The sequence below is a fragment of the Propithecus coquereli genome, unplaced genomic scaffold (genome assembly GCF_000956105.1).
Source record: "Propithecus coquereli isolate 6110/MARCELLA unplaced genomic scaffold, Pcoq_1.0 Scaffold42, whole genome shotgun sequence".
Taxonomy (NCBI): Eukaryota; Metazoa; Chordata; class Mammalia; order Primates; family Indriidae; genus Propithecus; species Propithecus coquereli.
In genome coordinates this window covers 9379638-9398857 of record NW_012149952.1, presented here as the reverse complement: position 1 = coordinate 9398857, position 19220 = coordinate 9379638, and the positions used below count along the sequence as shown (strand labels likewise).

The 19220-nt window shown below is 38.7% G+C and overlaps 1 protein-coding gene across 1 annotated transcript in view; it reads left to right on the top strand.

Annotated features, from left to right (window-relative positions):
• GPC3 (glypican 3) overlaps window positions 1-19220 on the top strand; it is a 428110-nt gene that overhangs the window by 369237 nt on the left and 39653 nt on the right. Inside the window, exon 7 of the mRNA XM_012653413.1 lies at window positions 7319-7478. Coding sequence (XP_012508867.1) covers window positions 7319-7478 — 160 coding nt within the window. The remainder of the gene's footprint in view (window positions 1-7318; window positions 7479-19220) is intronic.

Sequence of the window (19220 nt, the reverse complement as noted above, 5' to 3'; positions counted from 1 at the left end):
AGAACAACAAATATGTCCTTTGATCTTTGTTCTTCTGTCAACTAAGCACAAAATGAGTTTCTGCCAAATCACATTGTCCCATGCTGCAGTGCCCTTTTGTTATTTGGTTATGGCTTTAAGAAAATGAAATTGCTATATTCTAGAAAGCCTTTTTTCTCTTATGCTGTGCTTCTAATTTTCTTAAGTAATTATTCCAAGCTTTTTGTTTCCTTTTATCACACGACCCTGAGTACCTGTACCAAGGCTAACTTTAAATGTTCTCCTTTTTAATCAAATGAATGAAGTCAATCACCTTTATACAAGGGTATTTTTTTCTTAACTACAAAGGCAAAATGTCATGATGTCTATACCTAAGTGAAAAGGAAATAGTCAGATTGCATTTGCTTTGAAAAAGAATTGGTTTGAAGAGCATGTGTTATGGATTCCAACATGCATGGTGCATAGGTTGACTCTTGTCCAAAGATGGTTTCTGAGGGTTTCTGGGAAGCAGAGTAACACTGGAGCGACCTTTCTTAGAGTGGTTTGTAGTTCACTCACAGTAAGATGGGGGGAGGACAGGTCTACTTAGGCATGCATCTGTAGTCCCAGCTACTCTGGAGGATTACTTGAGCCCAAGCGTTCAAACCAGCCTGGGCAACGAAATGGGAACCTTGCCCCTCACCCCCCCAAAAAAAGACAACTGCAAGATCTGTGTGCTCCACCCTAGACCTACTAAATCAGAAACTCTGTGAGTGAGTGGGGCCGGGGAGCCTGATTTTTTTTATTATACTTTACTTATGCCTTTTTATTTTTCAAAATCATTATTTGTTTTTATTTTATCACATTTTTGATCTGAATATTTACAGGGAAAGAAATGACTGAATGGTTATCAAAAGTACAATATCAACACTAAAATATAAGCCATCAGCCAGATGTGGTGGCATGCACCTGTAGTCCCAGCTACTCAGGAAGCTGAGGCAGGAGAATAGCTTAAGCCCAAGAATTCCAGGCTGCAGTGAGCTATGATCGTGCCACTGCACTCCAGCCTGGGTGACAGAGTGAGACCCCGTCTCCACTAAAAAAAAAAAAAAAGGAAGGCATCAACATTGTTTGTACACAAAAATACTACTCTCTGCCTTCTCTTAGGCATTTTGGGGGAGTTATGACTGCATATTGAATGACTTGTTATTTAAAATGATATTACTTCTACAATACATATTATCTTAGATATTTTTCCTTTTCCTACAGAATGTCTTTCAACTTTATTTTTTATTAAAATTTTTAAAACTTTTTTCCTTTTTTTAGTTGACACATAATAATCATACATATTTATGGGATGTAAAGTGATATTTAGATACATGTATACAATGTGTAATGATCAAATCAGGGTAATTAACATATCCATCATCTGAAATATTTATCATTTGTGTCATGAACACTCAAAGTCCTCTCTTCTAGCTTTTTGGAAATATACAATAAATTATTGTCAACTGTATTCACCTTACAGGGCTATAGAACGCTGGAACGTATTCCTCCTATCTAGCTATAATTTTGTATCTGTTGACCAACCTCTCTCCACTCTTCCCTCCCCTGTACCCTTCCCAGCCTCTAATAACCACAATTCTACTCTCTACTTCTATGAGCTCAATTTTTTTAGCTCCCACATATGAGTGAGAACATGAGGTATTTATCTTTCTGTGCCTGACTTACTTCACTTAACACAATATCCTCCAGGCTCATCCATGTTGCCTCAAATGACAGGATTTCATTCTTCATTGTGGCTGAATTGTATTCCATTGTGTATATATACCACATTTTCTTTATCCATTCATCTATTGATGGACATTTAGGTTGATTCCATATCTTGGCTAATGTGAATAGTGCTGCAATGAATCCCTTTGAATAAATACCCAGTAGTGGCATTGCTGGATCATATGGTAATGCTATTTTTAGTTTTTTGAGAAATCTCTATCCTGTTTTCCATAGTGGCTGTGCTAATTTAAATCCCCATCAACAGTGTATAAGAGTTTAAGGAGCCTAATTTTTAACAAGCATCCTAGGTGATTCTTAAGGAAGTTGGAGACTTAATCCCATGGTGTGTAAGTACGTACATACCCTTTGAACCAGTAATCTTACTAAGGAAATAATCCAACACATGGAGGAGTTATGTGAATGCTCCTGATGATTACATCTTTGTTTATAAAAGCAAAACAACTAGAAATAATGTAAATATTCAATATTAGGAAAATGGTTAAGTAAATTTTGATAGTTCCCTTCACACTAGATGCATTGTCACATTTAAAGCATTACGTTAATCACATTTTCTCATTACAGCAGTTCTGTGAGGCAGACATTATTTCCCTCATTTTACAGATGAGGACACTGAAGTTCAGAAAGATTAAGCAGCTTGTCTGAAAATACAAGTTTAATAAGTAGAAAATCAGGATTCCAACCCAAGTCAATCTGATTCAAAAATACAAGTTCAATTTAAAAATAAGCATAAAAAAGTGTCTACCTTTGAAAACACAAACATCGTTTATTAGAGTTTGGGAACTGGGTTTTTTTCCCCTTGTTTCTCTTTCCTTTCACTTTTCTATATTATATGTGATACTTATGTATTTAAAATATTAGATTGTAAAATAAAAATTAATTGTATTCTTAGGCAACTGTGATATTCTCAGTGGCTAAAACAGAGTTGTACAGAAGGTAATGACTATAGAAAAAGCTGGATTGTGAAGGGCCTTGTGCACACCCAGCTAAGGAGATGTCTTCTATATGGAAAGCAATGCATGGCAGAAGTGCCCAGTTAAATGGCTAAGGGGATAGTGGAGGGAAATGTCCAGACCTGTGTTTTAATAAGATAGTTTACATGAATAATCATTACTGTAGCCTTGACTTTTAAAAAGCTAACAGGATACTGTCCTTGGAAAATGACAAACAATTAATCAAAAGCATTAGACCCCTAAAGTTACCTGATTTTGTGTGCAAGACCCTCATAATTTTCTTTTTATAAGATGAGTGTTCAATCTGAAAGACAATGTAAAGAGTGAGAGAGGGAACATAAAGGTCAATATTGTGAATTCTAATTAGCTGATTTGGTTTCTGGTTCAAATTCCAGGCTGCACTAAATCCTTGCTGGCAATTCTTCCTCTCTGACCCATTACCCTTCTTTCAACAATCTGGAGCTTCAGTCTCTTCTTTAAGATTTTTGCATTAACAATAGCTTTCTAGGTTTGGATTTGTTTTGTTAATGTGTCAGGGTCAGGCTCATCAGCAGCTGTCTGTGTAAAATGTTTTAAAAGTATATTATAATCCTTCTTCAATGTTGAAGTTGTCTCCAAAATGGGAGTGATTTAAGTCCTAAAGAAGTAGCCTCATTGGCAAAGTTTTAAAGGGTTTTTTTTAATTGCACTTTGTTTTAAACTGAGCTAGCAAGAATACTGGGGGCATTGTACACAGGTTGGAAAATGGTCTTTCAAATATTAGCTACAGGTCTTAGCCAAGGTCGTCCAAAAGGGCTTGGCTATTCATTCACAAGTTTTTCTTCTATAGTTAATGTGGGCTTTGGCTTTCTCCTTTTTCATAAGGTTGTGGAAGTAGCTTTTAAAGAATTAAAGATACCACGCTACTTCATTTTGCTTCAGTTCAATAGCACATTTATTGAGTGCCTACTATGTGCCAGACACTACCTTAAATGCCGGGAGTTCAAAGATATATAAGATGCAACCCCTGGGCAGCTCACAGTCTGGTAGTAGAGAGAAATCATATGTACAAATAAATAATACCAGATTGCATACAGAGAGTTGTATTTAGGAGGTACAGGTAAAAGGAGCAGTAGTGGAAGAGGGAGAAGTAGAACTATAATGACCATCTACCAGGAAGACTTTATTAAGGATATGGCCTTTTAATGTAACTTGAAAGTATGGAGGGTGTTCAATAGACAGAAATGAAGAACAGCTAGTTCATGGTATGTTCTCAATTAATGTTTACTGAAGGTACTAATGAGAGGCACAGATATAAAATAAGCTTGAGAAATAGCAAGTTCACTAATCTGTGCCTAACCACAAAATTCCCCTTATGTGAAAACTTTTAATTCAGGTATTCCGTGATACACACAAAGGATGCATTCTTGAAAGTTAAAGTAAAAACGCTTATGTCAAAAACAACTTTCCTATAAGAAATAATGGTAAAGGAGAGGAATGGGGGTTTTAACCAGACTGAAGTGATGTTATAGGCTAGATTAGCAGGTCTCAAAGAATGGTTTATGGACCCTGGGAGTCCATGAAATCCAGGCATTCACAAGGTCAAAACTACTTGCACAACAACACAAATAAGATGTTGTCTTTTTCACGGTGTTAATACTTGCACCAGTGGTGCAAAAGCAATACCAAGTACAACTGTTGACACCATAGTAAGAATCAAAGCAGTGGCACTAGTGGTCATTATATTCTTCACTGGCACACAGTTGTAGGAAAATAAAGGGCACCTGCACTTAAGGATATCATTGCCGAAGCTATAAAAATTATTAATTTATTAAACCTTTATTATTAATTTTATAAAACCTTGTTCTATAATATTCTGTTATAAAATGGGAAGTACACTTAAATTATTTATATGGTGTGTCAATGTGTGTCTCAAGACAAAGCACTTATGAGATTATTTGAGCTGTGAGATAAACTAGCCTCATTTTTTGTTTTTACTTGAGAGAATGATGGACAAACTATGTTTATACAGATGTGAATATTTGCTAGACATTTTCTTGGAAAGGAACAAGAGGAATAAGAAAAAACTAAAATTTCTGAAAACTGTATCTGCCACCATGAGGTTGAGAGCTTCTTTTTTTTTTTTTTTTTTTTTTTTTTTTTTTTTTTTTTTTTTGAGACAGAGTCTCACTCTTTTGCCCAGGCTAGAGTGAGTGCCGTGGCATCAGCCTAGCTCACAGCAACCTCAAACTCCTGGGCTCAAGCAATCCTTCTGCCTCAGCCTCTCAAGTAGCTGGGACTACAGGCATGCGCCACCATGCCCAGCTAATTTTTTCTGTATATTTTTAGTTGTCCGATTAATTTCTTTCTATTTTTTTTTTTTTTAGTAGAGACGGGTCTCACTCTTGCTCAGGCTGGTTTCGAACTCCTGAGCTCAGACAATCCTCCCGCCTCGGCCTCCCAGAGTGCTAGGATTACAGGCGTGAGCCACCGCGCCCGGCCGGTTGAGAGCTTCTTAACACTTAAAGACTTTTCTGATGAGATTGGAGGCGATATTAACAAATTTGATTTTTTAATATCATATAATGAAAGATGTCAACATTTGGAAGACCTGCATAGATCAATGAGCCAATATTTTCCAGATGACCCATGCATGCTGATATAAAATGAGCGAAATGCTCAAAGTTCAAAACATATCAATATATTTTAATATAAAAGGGCATGAAATGTTTATTCATATGGTTTCATATTCTACATTGCAACTATGTGTTGAGTTTTTATGTATTATCAAAGAAAAATATCCACAATTACCTGTAAAGTCTACTAAAATACTTCTCTCTTTTCCCCTTACATATTTGTGGGAGGCTGGATTTTCTGCAAATGATTCAACCAAAGCAATATATCACAACAGATTGAATGGAGAAGCAGATATGATAATCCAGCTATCTTATATTAAGCCAAACATGAAAGAGATTTACCAAAATGTAAAACAATGCCACTCTTCCTAATAACTTTCTTATATCTGGGAAAACGTGTTTGTTTTTCATTTTAAAATGCTTATGTTACATCATGGGTTTATTATTGTTAATGTTTAAGTGAGCCATCAAATAAATAATTTTTAAAATTTCTCAGTTATAATTTCCAAGATGGGAAATACTGTTAGGTAAAACTTGTATAAACAAAAGTTCTCTAGGATTCTCAGTAAAAAAGGGGTCCTGAGACCAAAAAGTTTGAGAATCACTAGTCTAGTCATCCTAGGCTGTATTTATATATTATAAATTTAGACGTGTAGGATGAGTGGTGGAGGAGGTGGAGGTGGGAGTGTTAGAGAGTGGAAGCACTAGAGCAGCAAGGTGGACACCGTGCTGGAGTGCAAAATAGTTGACGGCTTGGCTTCTCCAACACCATTGGAGGTTGTTGGACAAGAATATTCTTTTGGGCTTTTCTTTCTTTGCTTAAAAAAAGTAATAAAAAAAATTTTAAAACACCTGCTGAGTCGTGTTTCTCTGTGGTATGTAGCTTTTTCCAGGTAGATCTCAGTGTAGCAGCTAAATAACAGGTGGAGAACATAAAAGTATACTTCTCCGTGACAATAAACAGAGACAATGGAAACCACAGAAACCAAGATGCGCCTGTGTGTGCAGCATTTTTTTTTTCTGGATACCTCTTCCGCAATCACAAAAATCTCAGTTTCTGTATCTCCAGCATGTTTTGTTGCCTTTCATTTAAAAGTAAGGGGTAGGACTGAGACTTAGGACTAGAAATACGTGATGGGGCAGAAGACAGAGCAAAAATAGAAGATGTTAGATTGAAGCCTCGGAGAGAGATGGTGAGGGAAAATAGGAGAGAGTCTGACAGCTGTCCGCAGGGACCATTCGTGCTGTGGGCTGGGTCTCTGGGTCAGTGGACAGACTTTTGGGAGGTGGGCATCCCATAAAATTAAGAAGGCATTGGCCATGTGACTAAAAATCCAGACACCGAAGAGCAAAACAAATTTGCCTCTTAGTAAGCATATTATCTACAATAAAGCAAAATGAATTTAAAAGCATCTTAATGAAATTTGGGGAGAGGGAAATCTTTAACAACTTTTCTAATGATCAAAGTATAGGATGTGATGATTAGTTATATAATTATTCATTTAAAATGTATATAAAATGGCACTGCTATTCTCTTCATCTGACAGGAAGCATTTATTGTTATAATTTAGTGACTGTAATGTGGTTACCGGAGGCTTCCGTAAAGATCTTTTCTGATCTTGGTGTCCTCCTAGCTTTGCCTATTGTGTCTTAAGTTCCTCATCGGTGAGTTTTCCTACCTTGGAGGCTTTTAAGAACTTAAATATCATGGTATGGAAAGGTCTAATGCAATATACACTCTGGCTACTGTGTGATGGAAATAGAGTGAAAGAGTGGAGAATCGTGTCAAATGCTGCGGAAAGATCCAGAAATGTGAAACTATAAAGAGAATAAGCAGTTTATACCTGTGATATTCTCAGTGATATTCTTAAATTTGAAAATGATTTTTAAAAGCTTCTGTGTAATTCGTTGAACATTTTTAATGCTTCCTGTTAATAACACACTGTCTAGACCTCCTGAGAAATATGAACAGCTGCTATATTCCTGGTTGTTTTCTTTCAGCTCCTGAGAACCATGTCTGTGCCCAAGGGTAAAGTTCTGGATAAAAACCTGGATGAGGAAGGGCTTGAAAGTGGAGACTGCGGCGATGATGAAGATGAGTGCATCGGAGGCTCTGGTGATGGAATCATGAAGGTGAAGAATCAGCTCCGCTTCCTTGCAGGTAACTGATTGGCGCTGGCTTGAATTGGAGATGAATATGGTGATGCTCAGGAATTAAAAATCAATTGAGGGCCAGGCACAGTGGCTCACACCTGTAATCCCAGCACTTTGGGAGGCCGAGGTGGGAGGATCATTTGAGGCCAGGAGTTTGAGACCAGCGTGAGCAACATAGTGAGACCCCATCTCTACCAAAAAAAATTTTTTTTTAAATCAATTGAATCTGTTCTCTATTACTCCCCTAAAATCCCTGCAACACACAATGCCATCAACTCTTCAAGGAAAAACTATAATCTAGAAAAGTGAAGTCTTTGGGCAGCCTATTTTTTTCCATCTCTGGCCCTGGGTGGATTAAAAGGGTAACTTCCTGTTTTTCATTGTCTAAAATAAACTGACCTAATCAGTTGGCTCTGTTTCCCATTAGAGATTTCCTTGGTTCTTCTTAGTTATAAAAAGAAATGAAAAATAAGAAGTGGAAGCTTGGGAGTCTTGTGAAAACCAATGATCTTAGAACTTTGAGGGGAAGAGCCATTAGCTGACCTTCTCTTCTTAAAACGTCGTGTGTATTTTGTTTTCTCACATGCAGTCTAACATAGATAGGCTATGACACATAACTGAGGAGCTACATAAAACCAAGAACAATAGAAAAAATAATACAGTGCTGCTGCAGTCAAGAAGGCAAAACAACAACAAAAATTCCCTCACATTTGTGTTCCATATCACAATTTACAAAGTACTTTCATGTGGATAGATGTTCTTCCATTTTACAGGTAATGAAACTGGGGCTCAGAAAAGAAATGAGATTTCTCTAAGTGGAAGAACTGGAAATCTAACTCAGGTCTTGAGACTTCCAGCGCCATGTTCTTTCCCCTGTGGTGCGCACAGCCTTGTCCTTAAAACCCTGTTGCCTATGGCCTCTGAGACAGTGCATGCTCCTATTTCTCTTACAGCCTCTTTCTGTCACTAGCTCTTCTCCTAATCCTGCTCTCAAACTGGCCATTATCCAGAGGTTAACCCTCTATCTTCTCTCTCTTTTCCAAAGGGAATGTAGATCTTACCCACTCTGCCTCTTTGAACAATTTTTTTTTATGATTTCTTTATTTTTTTTAATTAGGGTAAAAAACACCTAACATGAAACCTGCCCTCTTAACAAACTTTTAAGTGTACAGTAAAATATTGTTAATTATATGCACATTGTTGTACAACAGATCTCTAGAACTTTTTCATCTTGTATGTCTAAAATTCTATGTTCATTGAACAGCAACTCTTCATTTCCCCCTTCCCCAGCCCCTGGCAACCACCATTTTACTATCTATTTCTATGGGTTTGACTACTTTAGAAACCTCAAATAGAGTGGAATCATGCAGTATTTGTCCTTCTGTGACTGGCTTATTTCACTTAGCATAATGTTCTAAGGTTCCTCCATGGTGTAACACATGGCAGGATTTCTTCCCTTTTTAAGGCTAAATAATATTCCATTGCATGTATGTATAATTTCTTTGCCCATTCATCCAGCAGTGGACATTTAGGTTGTTTCCACTTCTTCGCTATTGTGGATACTGCAACAATGAATATTATTTAACTATTATACTACTATGTGGGTAATTTATAAAGTCATTACTGCCAGTCTCAACTGCTTTCCTGTGCTAACATCCCACATCTCCAGCTGTTTACTAATCATTACTATCTGGCTTCCCCACCATTACTCCCAACTTGATGTGTCACGAGTCAAATTTATCGACTGACCATCCCAAACTGGCTTCCCCTAAGAGCAGTCAGGTTTCAGAGTCCACTCCTTGAGCAAGTTCACTCTGACTCATTTTTTCTCTGCTCGTCAGTACAATCATAAAGAGACTGAAGTCAGCTTTGCATTTTGCTACCTGGGAAAGTTTATGGTCATCTAAAGGTTACTCAGATGATTCACCAACATGTTAACTGGTCCCAGCACCGATCCCTGGGACACACCACTATTCATGCTTCTCCAGAAAAGTTCCCACTTATTTGTACTCGTGCTTTCCTGCCTATAAGCCATTTCCCTATCCATTTCAAAGTACTGCTCCACAATTCCATGGCGACTTAACTTTTTAAAACAGTGTTTGGTGTGGACCTTGTTAAGGGCCTTTTCAAAATCTAAATAGATTACATCCATGGTTTTCCTTTGTTCACATGCACGTTTATCCTCTCAAAGAATTCTAGTCAATTTGTTAGGCATGATTAACCCTAAGTGCTTTGAAAACTACAAAACAGTATACAAATGATGGTTAATTTAATTTACAGGAAAAATGATGCCTCACCCCCAATACATTACACTTGCCTAACATGTTCAGTGATCCTACCAGCCTGAAGATCCTTGGGTTCCCCTTTAAAATATTTCTCATGGAGAGAAGGCTCATTGCAAATCTGCCAGGCTCATGGCACAATAGCTGTTTGGAACAGGCTGTATGATTGGTCAGCTGTTACATAATTTTACCTATCATTTGGGTAGATGCCATCTAATGCTGGTGATTCATCAACATCCATTTATTTAGTCAACTGTGCTTGGAATACCATGCACATTTACCACCATTTCATTTAATACTACAGATTGCCTCCCCCAAAAGACAACTTGGGGATAAGTATGTTCAGACTCCCTTGTATCTCCCTTTTGTCCCTGAACAGACCTCTTGCACCACGACCAGCAAGTGGTCCTGCTGGCTGGCTTCCCTGGCTCACTTCTTCCCTTCTTTTGATGTACTGGATGAAGTTCAGGATGCTCAGGTTCTATTCCTGGCTTTGCTTCTAACTCCCATGTGTCCTAAGGCAAGCCCCCTCCACTTTTTAGAAGTCAGTTTCTCCATTCGCAAAATAGAGAGAATGCCCAGACAATTCTTTCAGGGCATTCTAGTGCCAGCAATCTGTGATTATGTTCATTTCTTTGGCTTTGATCCCTGGTAAGGTGCTTATCAGAGTCTTTTGGGGACATCATCTTTTGAATTTTCATATGACCTTGTAGGTTCTCTGTTCTTTTCTCCTGAGCTATATTTCCAGTTAGTAAAGATCTCATTTTCTCTACTCTAACCCCTTTGACTTTTCCAATCCATCAAACCAGGCTTCTCACCAAGGGTTGCTCATACCTGGTCCTCAGCATACTTGTGGATTAGGATGGTAATAAGAAATTTTTAGTAGTTTTCAAGTTGTCTGGGGGTATATTCATTTATAAAACTCTTCATCCCAAAGTTCCCTAAGTGTTCTTTTTTCCCATAATTCTTATTTCTAAATTTAACATCAAATTCTTAGGGTCTTCCCCTTCTTTCTGATTATTGAATTTAATTGTTGCTGAGATGACCATTACATGATGTCTTACCCATGGTTACATTGTCACTTGTTCTTTTCACTTCTCAGAATCAAGGGTAATATATTTACCTTTTGGTGGATATCTTAGTCCGTTTGTGCTGCTGTAACAAAATATCTTAGCCTGGGTAATTTATAAGAACAGAAATATATTTCACACAATTCCAGTAGCTGGGAAGTCCAAGATCAAGGTGCTGGCATTTGGTGTCTGGTGAATGCCTCACATGGCAAAAGGAGTGCATGCTGTGTCCTAACATGGTAGAAGAGATGGAAGGGCAAGAAACAGCCTACCTAGTTCTCTCTAGCTCTTTTATAAGGGACTAATCCCCTCAATGAGGGTTCTGCCTCCTAAAGGTGCCACCTTTTAATACTGTTGCATTGGGGATTAAATTTCAGCATGAATTTTGGAGGGGATACAAATATTTAAACCATAGCAGTAGGCTACTTCACCTCTCTCAGCCTGCTTCCACATCTAAAAAAAATGGAGATAATAATAGTTCCTATTTCATAGGGTTGTGGGGATTAAATAAAATAATCCATGCAAAGCATTTGGCACAGTGGTTGGCACCTAGTAAGCACTCAAAAAATATTATCTACTATTAAAGCTACTGTTCTGTTGCTGCTAACCTATGAGAGCTTAGAAAGCCTGGACACAGATTAGAATTGTCTTGGGTTTTTGTTTGTTTGTTCACTTGTTTAAGATTCATGAAAGGTAATTAAAATCAGGTAACCAACTTTTGGCAATATCCCCTTAACCCTTACCACTACAAGTTGGAACCATTGACCGGCAACATTTGTATCCTCTGGGAGCTTGTTAAAAATGCAGAATCTCAGGTTCCACCTGAATACCTACTAAATCAGAAGGCCATGTTAACAAGATCCCTAGGTGATTTGTTTGCAGCCCTTACTACCTTCTAATTGAGTGATTGTGGCTTTTAGGTTTTAATACTTCATGCATTTAAGAAGCCACTAAACCGCCCACCAGTGAGCTAGGTATTCTATTATAGGAAGTATTAATATAAGAGATCTTCAAGGCCCAATCAATCATCCATGTGATTGATTAGGACATTTGGATTGTAGTCCTAGAAGTAGGACCTTGAGCAAGTTATATAGCTGCTCTGAGCCTCAGTTTCCCCAGCTGTAAAATGGGGAATCATTCTTGCCTTGCCCACTTCAATAATTTTTTGTGAAAATCAAATGTGATAATAAGTATGAAAGTGCTTTTTAACCTGCTAAGCTCTGTAAATATTTAAAGCAATCAGAAGATTTTTATTATAATTCCAAAACCTCTGGAAACTCTAAAGGTTTCTCAACATCTCTAGCTCATGTATTTTCTGCAAAGATTGGATTTGGCCCATGAGTCTGAACACTCATGTACCGATTCCCCTCCAAAAACAGATCATGATCCATGATGGACCCAGTGCCATAAGCTCTCTCTTTGCTGGGCTGCCATCAGCAGTGTTCCTAGTTAATGGCTTTCTCAAACCTCTTATTGTAAGCTGTTTGGGAAGCTGGTTACTCCCAGTTCTTTGGCTGGGGCTGATCCCTGAGAAGCTTTCCAAGCTCTGGCCAGGAGTCCCTGGCTAATAAGCAATGACTAAGCATCTTAAGCATCCGCCCCCCTCCACTAAGTCTCCTCTCTTACCCACACAGAAACACACACGCGAGCACACAAACACACACACACACACACACACACACACACACACCCTGCTGTTGGAAACACAGTTGGAACATACACAAAGCAACTCCCAGCAAGAAACGCCCATCTTGGAGATACCTGTGTTACCATTTCCCCACCCCTTATCCTCCCTGGACCTATTCTTGCTCCAGCTTACACTACTCTGTGGGTACAGACAGGAGATTCAGGTGAACGTAATGCCCTTATAACTGTAAATCTCAGAAAAAAAAGATAAGTTTGTCTCAAGCTGGGCTAAAGACAGGGCAAAACTATCATGGGTACTGCAAAAGCCTATTTCTTTGAATGAGGAAAGTGGAGACAGACTGTAGAACATAAAACATTCCTTGTTGCTACATGAGAGTAAGAGGAGCCTGAGCTGGTTGGTGGTGGGCTGGGGAGTAGAGCTCATGAAACATGTCTTGGGCTTAGGGCTTAAACCAATATTAAAAGCAAATGGCTGATTTTTGCCCATGGTAAACAGATAGTTCTTATGAAAATGCTTGCCCTCAAGAAACTTTTATTCTCTCAGATATCAGTGTGGGGACTGCAAAGAGAGAACCTGCCACTTGTTCCTTGACTGGGGGTGACTGGTCCCTTTTGCCATTATTCTGTGTTATCTCCAAGTGCTATGGGGGAGAGCAGTAGTCTGTCCCTGGCTGGTCACCTATTCCCAGTAGCACTGTAGAGGAAGCCATTAAGATTTTATAGCTGTGAGCTACATGAATCTCTGTGCCCTCTCTACAGTTGCTTTACAATCTCAAGGCAAAATAATGATAACTTCCAAAAAAAAAAACAATTAGGAAATATTTTTTTAAGCCAGTGATTTTTATTATTTTTTTTTTTTTACTGGATCGAGTGTAACCTTACATTCCTACTCCTAACAGGCCTATGCACACAGGAGAAAAGAAGGACTTCAGTGGCTTAATGGCCACTTCAGTGGCTTAATGGTTCTTCCAAAGTGTCAAGTCAAACCTTCATAAATGTGGACTGGTAGACATTTTGTATTCATAAATTTATTAATGGCTTGGTCTGGTGAAAAGGATAAAAGCAATTGAGGAGCCATATGATAGGCTTTTTGTGGGTGATATCTGCAAACTATTTATGATTTAGAACAAATCATGATGCCTACTGAAAAATGAGTAGAAAGCTTGTAAGGGGAATGAAATGTCCTGAGGATTTTTTATAAGAAAGTTGTTGAGTCCTGTGCAGAGCTCAAAATGCATTAGATACAGTAATGTATCTATTTATAGTGCTCTGGTGGTAACAAGTCCAGGAAGAAATTACAGCAAGTTTCCCAAAATGTGTTCTGTAGTTTAAACAACCCAATTCTACTTCCTTTGAACTCTCTAGAAACCCACCATTCAGATCTTTGACCACTTAAGTTGCAGGTTGCTTCCTACTAAGTAATCTACTCCTAGAACTCTCAAGCAAGATCTTGTAGTGACTCCCTCCAAATTTATTTCTTGGGATATCAGTCCTTCAAACATGTGACCTCAGTGCAAGGGGACCCCATGTCTTCCACTAGGAGTAGATCCCATCTATTGGGCAAATGGGACACCCTCTTACCCTTAGACTGCTGCAGCTTCAGACATAAAGAAAAAGGTGTTACATCTACAGACGCTAACAAATCGGGTCCCAATTCTGTCTCTGCTATTTCCAATGTTGTAGCCTTGGACAAAGTCACTCAGCTCCTCTGAGCCTCAGTTTCCTCATTTGCAAAAATGGTGATGAAATATTTCATAACCTGCCTGCCTTACAAGTTGTTGAATGAAACACATGTAATAATGAATTTAAACATACTTTATAAATTGTAAAGCAGCATGCCCATTTATAGTAATACTATTATTGTTTAGTACCATTGGGTTATAACTTAGTTTAGTTTTATTCACCAAAAGCTTTTAGCTAAAATTACAAAGTCCCAAATATTCTGGCCCAAAATTTTCATTATAAATGTGCTACTCTTATACGTGGTTAGTAGGAATGTAAACTAGTACAGCCACTGTGGAGAACAGTATGGAGGTTCCTCAAAAGCTGCAAATAGAACCATATAATCCAGCATTCCAACTACTGGACATTTATTCAAAGGAAAGGAAATCAATATAGCAAAGAGACATCTGCACCCCCATGTTTATCGCAGCACTAATCACAACAGGCAAGATATGAAATCAACCTGAATGTCCATCAATAGATGGATAAAGAAAATGTGGTATATATACACAATGAAGTATTATTCTGCCATAAAAAAGAATGAAATCTTGTCATTTGTGGCATGAATAGAACTGGAGGACATTATGTTAAGTGAAATAGCCAGGAATAGAAAGTTAAGTACCACATATTCTCACTCATATGTAGAAGCTATAAAAAGCTGATCTCATAGAAGTAAAAAGCACAGAAAATACTAGAGCCTGGGAAAGGTAGGGGGCAGTGGGAGACAGAGAGAATTTGTTAAAGGATACAAAATTACAGCTAGATAGGAGGAATAAGTTCTAGTATTCTATACCACTATAAGATGACTACAGTTAACAATAATATATTTTCACTGGCCTGGTTCAGTGGCTCAGACCTGTAAATCCCAGCACTTTGGGAGGCCAAGGCAGGAGCATCACTCAAGGCCAGGAATTCAAGACAAGCATGGGCAGCATAGTGAAACACCATCATTACAAAAAAGAAAGAAAGAAAGAAAGAAAAATTAGCTGAGTGTGGTGACATGAGCCTATAGTCCCAGCTACTCAGGAGACTGAGGCGTAAGGATCGCTTGAGCCCAAGAGTTAGAGGTTGCTGTGAAGTGTGGTGATGCCACTGTACTCCAGCATGGGTGACACAGTGAGGCCTTGTATCTAAAAAAAAAGGAAAAAAACATATTTTCAAATAGCTAGAAAGAGGATATTAAATGTTCCCAGCCCAAAGAAATGATAAATGTTTGAGATGATAGATATGCTGATTACCCTGATCTGATCACTATACATTATACATATGGAAACATCACTATATACCCCATAAATATGTATAATTATTATATTTCAATTAAAAAAGAAAAGAAAAGAAGGAAGTTCTGAAAAAAATAATAAATGTGTTCCCTCCTCTCCATCCAAAGGTGGCGATTTCAATTACTCATTAACTTATTTTTAGCCCAGGGTGGTTTGAAGTGAGAAGGTATTTAAACAATGACAAATATGTCTGCCAAGTTGTGCAAATAACCACATAGTCACAACAGTAGTAACCACCTACATCTTGAAAGAATCACAGCTAGTTATGTTTTGTTTTCTTTGGTGGTAGTGGAGTGCTGAGGGCAAGGGTGGACAACGAGTTGGGAAGGGTCAAGAAAGGGCCCCTGATTCTTTCCATTCTATCTTGCTCTGAGCTACAAGCGATCTCCTTTCATGTCTTGATCTTTTCTTTTAGAGATCAAATGCCATAGGGAAGCTGAAAGAAGCAAAGCTCACTATAATAGCACTTTTCACACAGATACAGACCAGGTGGTTCTTGCTAATCGATTGACAGGACAGCCAATCCCAGCTCACCCCAGAGCTTTGGGCAGCTCCCAACGGCTCACAGAGAGGGTCTTAGATGCAAGCTTTAGCAGAGATATAACCTGCAATTGACTAAGTGTACCAAGAAAGGGGCCTTCCTCATGCCTCAGTGTTGACTAGGGAATTACTACAGGTAAGCTGGAGATAGATGAGAGTAAGAAATGGTAAAAACTTTCCATACCTTCCATAAAGTTACCATAACTTGAGATATCTTAAGGAGCTTATTTCTTATAGTTTGGGAGGAGATATTGTGAGGTTTGCTTTCCTAGCTCTGCTGCCCTGTGATACTTTCCTGTCTGAGCCATTAGGCTACGAGGCTTTTATTAGGGGTAATGCTATAAGAGTTATACTTGCTGGTCGGCCTTACACATAATTCTCTAAGAATTGGGTATTAGGGACAATGTGAGTGATTTGGGCCATTGTATTATATTTTGGAATCTATCTTCAAATTAAGAGGAGACTGATGAATGGATAAATTTGGCTAAATGGTGCGATTGATTTGCTCTGGATAGAAGCCATGCCGGCCAATTTAGTGACAGCCTCAACTAAAATGTGGTAATCTAGTAGAGTATGCATAGAAAGGAAAGGGATGGAGAGGTTCAATGCTTAGCTGGTGAAAAACCAGCAGGAAGGTGGCAAGCCCAAAGCCACTAGTGCCGAGCTGCCAAGCAGAAGTGAAGCATCCCTGTAGAATAACATCCCAAGGTATCTGGAAAAGCAGGGTTATGTGCCATCAGATGAGAAGTGCTCCCCTACAAGAAGAAATATCATAGCAGAAAGAAAGATGAAGATGTCTAATTAAACCTGTGCTGTGGTCCAAAGTTTCCCTGAAAACAGTAATCTCTTAGGGGAGCCGAATTAGAGGAGTCCAATGTAACAAGGAATTGTAAGCCTGCAGAGCAAGAGAGAAGCTGAAAATATCTGGTGTGGACAGTCCTAGTGGCTGCAGGTGGAGATCAGAAATGAAGCCAGGGCTGAGGTCCTGCTCTGAGAGGAGAAGAGACTCAGAGCAATCAGATGCTTTGCAATCACTGACCTTCCATAAAGCCCCAAACCGCACGCACAATATCAGATCTCTCCAATTTAGACAGTGCTGTCCTCTAGCTTTTGCTAAATAACAGAGATGCAGCCATCGACTCTCTTCTTTCCTTTATTTGTCTGTGTCATGTTTAAGAAGATTTCCCATTCGAATTGGTAGGAACAAAGTTCCTGGCAAGTTTTTGTGTGGTTAGTTTTTCTGAAAAGAAACCTTGTTATAAGCTTGCCTATGTACACACCTGGCTAAGAGATGTTTAATGATCCAGCAAAATGATCCCTGACACTTATGGTTCCTATCATTTCCAAATATACTCGCTCATTTTTAAAAACTGCCTTTAGTCTCTTTTTTAACAATCCTAATGTGAATGGTTAATGGTAAATAAGCCTTTAGGGTGAGAACGGGAGCATCAGCACAAAGAGAATCTCTTAATTTGTAACTCACTGATGGATTGAAGTGGTAATATAATTACCAAGTAAATAAATATGGAGTGGAGGCTATTCTACAGAGTGTGGTGTCTGAGGATAGTCTATGTTAGATCAGGGGGAAATCTCATTAGCACCTTCAGGATGAGTTTCAGGGTAAAGTGGTTTCTCCCAACTAACAGTGAGCTCCTGGGAGAGTCAAAAGCAAGTTCTTTTCATCCTATATACATTTCTCAGGTCTCGGTCACCAACTTCTGCTTCCGTCCCCCCTTCCCAGTAACTGTCACTTTTAGTAGGTGCTAAATAGAGTTCAGTTATCCAAGTGCAATATTTACTTTTCGCATTTGCTTCCTTTCGTTCCATATTTGTTATGGTAACAGTATGCTTCACCCTCACTACTTCTTAAACTAGCTTCCTCAGAGTACCCTTCAACTTCTAGCAGCTGAAGTCGTGAGATCTCAGATCTCTTCTAGCAATGAGATCTGAGATCCCTGTTCCAGTCAACACAGGAGTAGGGGCTCAGTGGAGTGGGACAGGGCACGTTGTGTGAGACATCAGGCGTCTGTAGCCTAGACTGCATCTTAAGAAGGAGATGGATGAGGAAGAATCTGTACACAGGGGTAGCAGGAGGACAGTGAAAAGAAGTAGTAATGTTCAGTCTATGAGAGAAGAATATGAGAGAAGAATTAGGGAGATGTGAGTGTTGTCTTCTAATAGTTAGAGGTCTTGCATATGGAAGAGGAGGGTAGATCTGGGGCCAATGCGTGAAATTTATAAGATACATACTTTGACTGACAGAAGGTTGGACTTTATATCTCTTTGATATTCCTCGGTGGAATGGATTGCTCTAAGAAAGAGCTTCCTGACTCTGGAGGTATTTGACTAGAGATTAAACAATCACATATAAGAGAGATTGGCTGGATGAGGGTGGAATGTCAGAGAGTGGATAGATACCTACGTCATGGGCTCTTGACTTTCAAGGTCCTGAATAGTTTTGAGGGGCTAATGATTTTAAGATGCAAACATGTAAATAGAGCAAAAAGAACCAAGATGGTGGAGCAAACCAATGAAGCAATTTTTCAGGGTGGGGGAAGGAAGAGGAGTAGAGAAGAGAATCTCTCTGGCTGTTGGTATATGAGCACATGTCACCAATTATGATTTTCTGTAACTATTTTCCTAAGCAAACAGATCCATAGGAATGGCAGAGACTTTTCCAGAGAGAAATTCTTTTCAACATCTTCTGTCACTCACAACCTCCAGATTTGTTTTGCTACTAGAAGAATCCAGTTCTCATTTCTCCACGATTATTTCCAGGCTTGTGGCCTTCCTGCCCCCGTGTTAGAAAAGCAAACCTAGGAAAGAGCCCCTTCCCCAGATAAAAGTAGTTAGCTCTAATGGCTGAATTGTCAATACCAAGGTTGTCCAGTTCACATTCATCTCCTGCCCTACTCTGTCCCTTCCAATTTTGACTGCACAAACCAGACCAGTGCATCTCAAGGTGTCTGTCTGTGGAGAAGGACCTGGGATTTTTTTGTTCCTCCCAAATCTGTCATGAGCCAATACCTTTGCAGAATACAATAAAAATAAATTGCTAGAAAAAGGAAATGACAAAATGGCTTATAAAATAAAAGCCACAATTTTTAATTATGAGATTCAATAGACCTAAAAAATCCCTGTCAAATTGCTAGACAAGTTTTTGAGTGCTTACTTTTAATTTTTGTACTTATCTTCCTGCGAATTCACA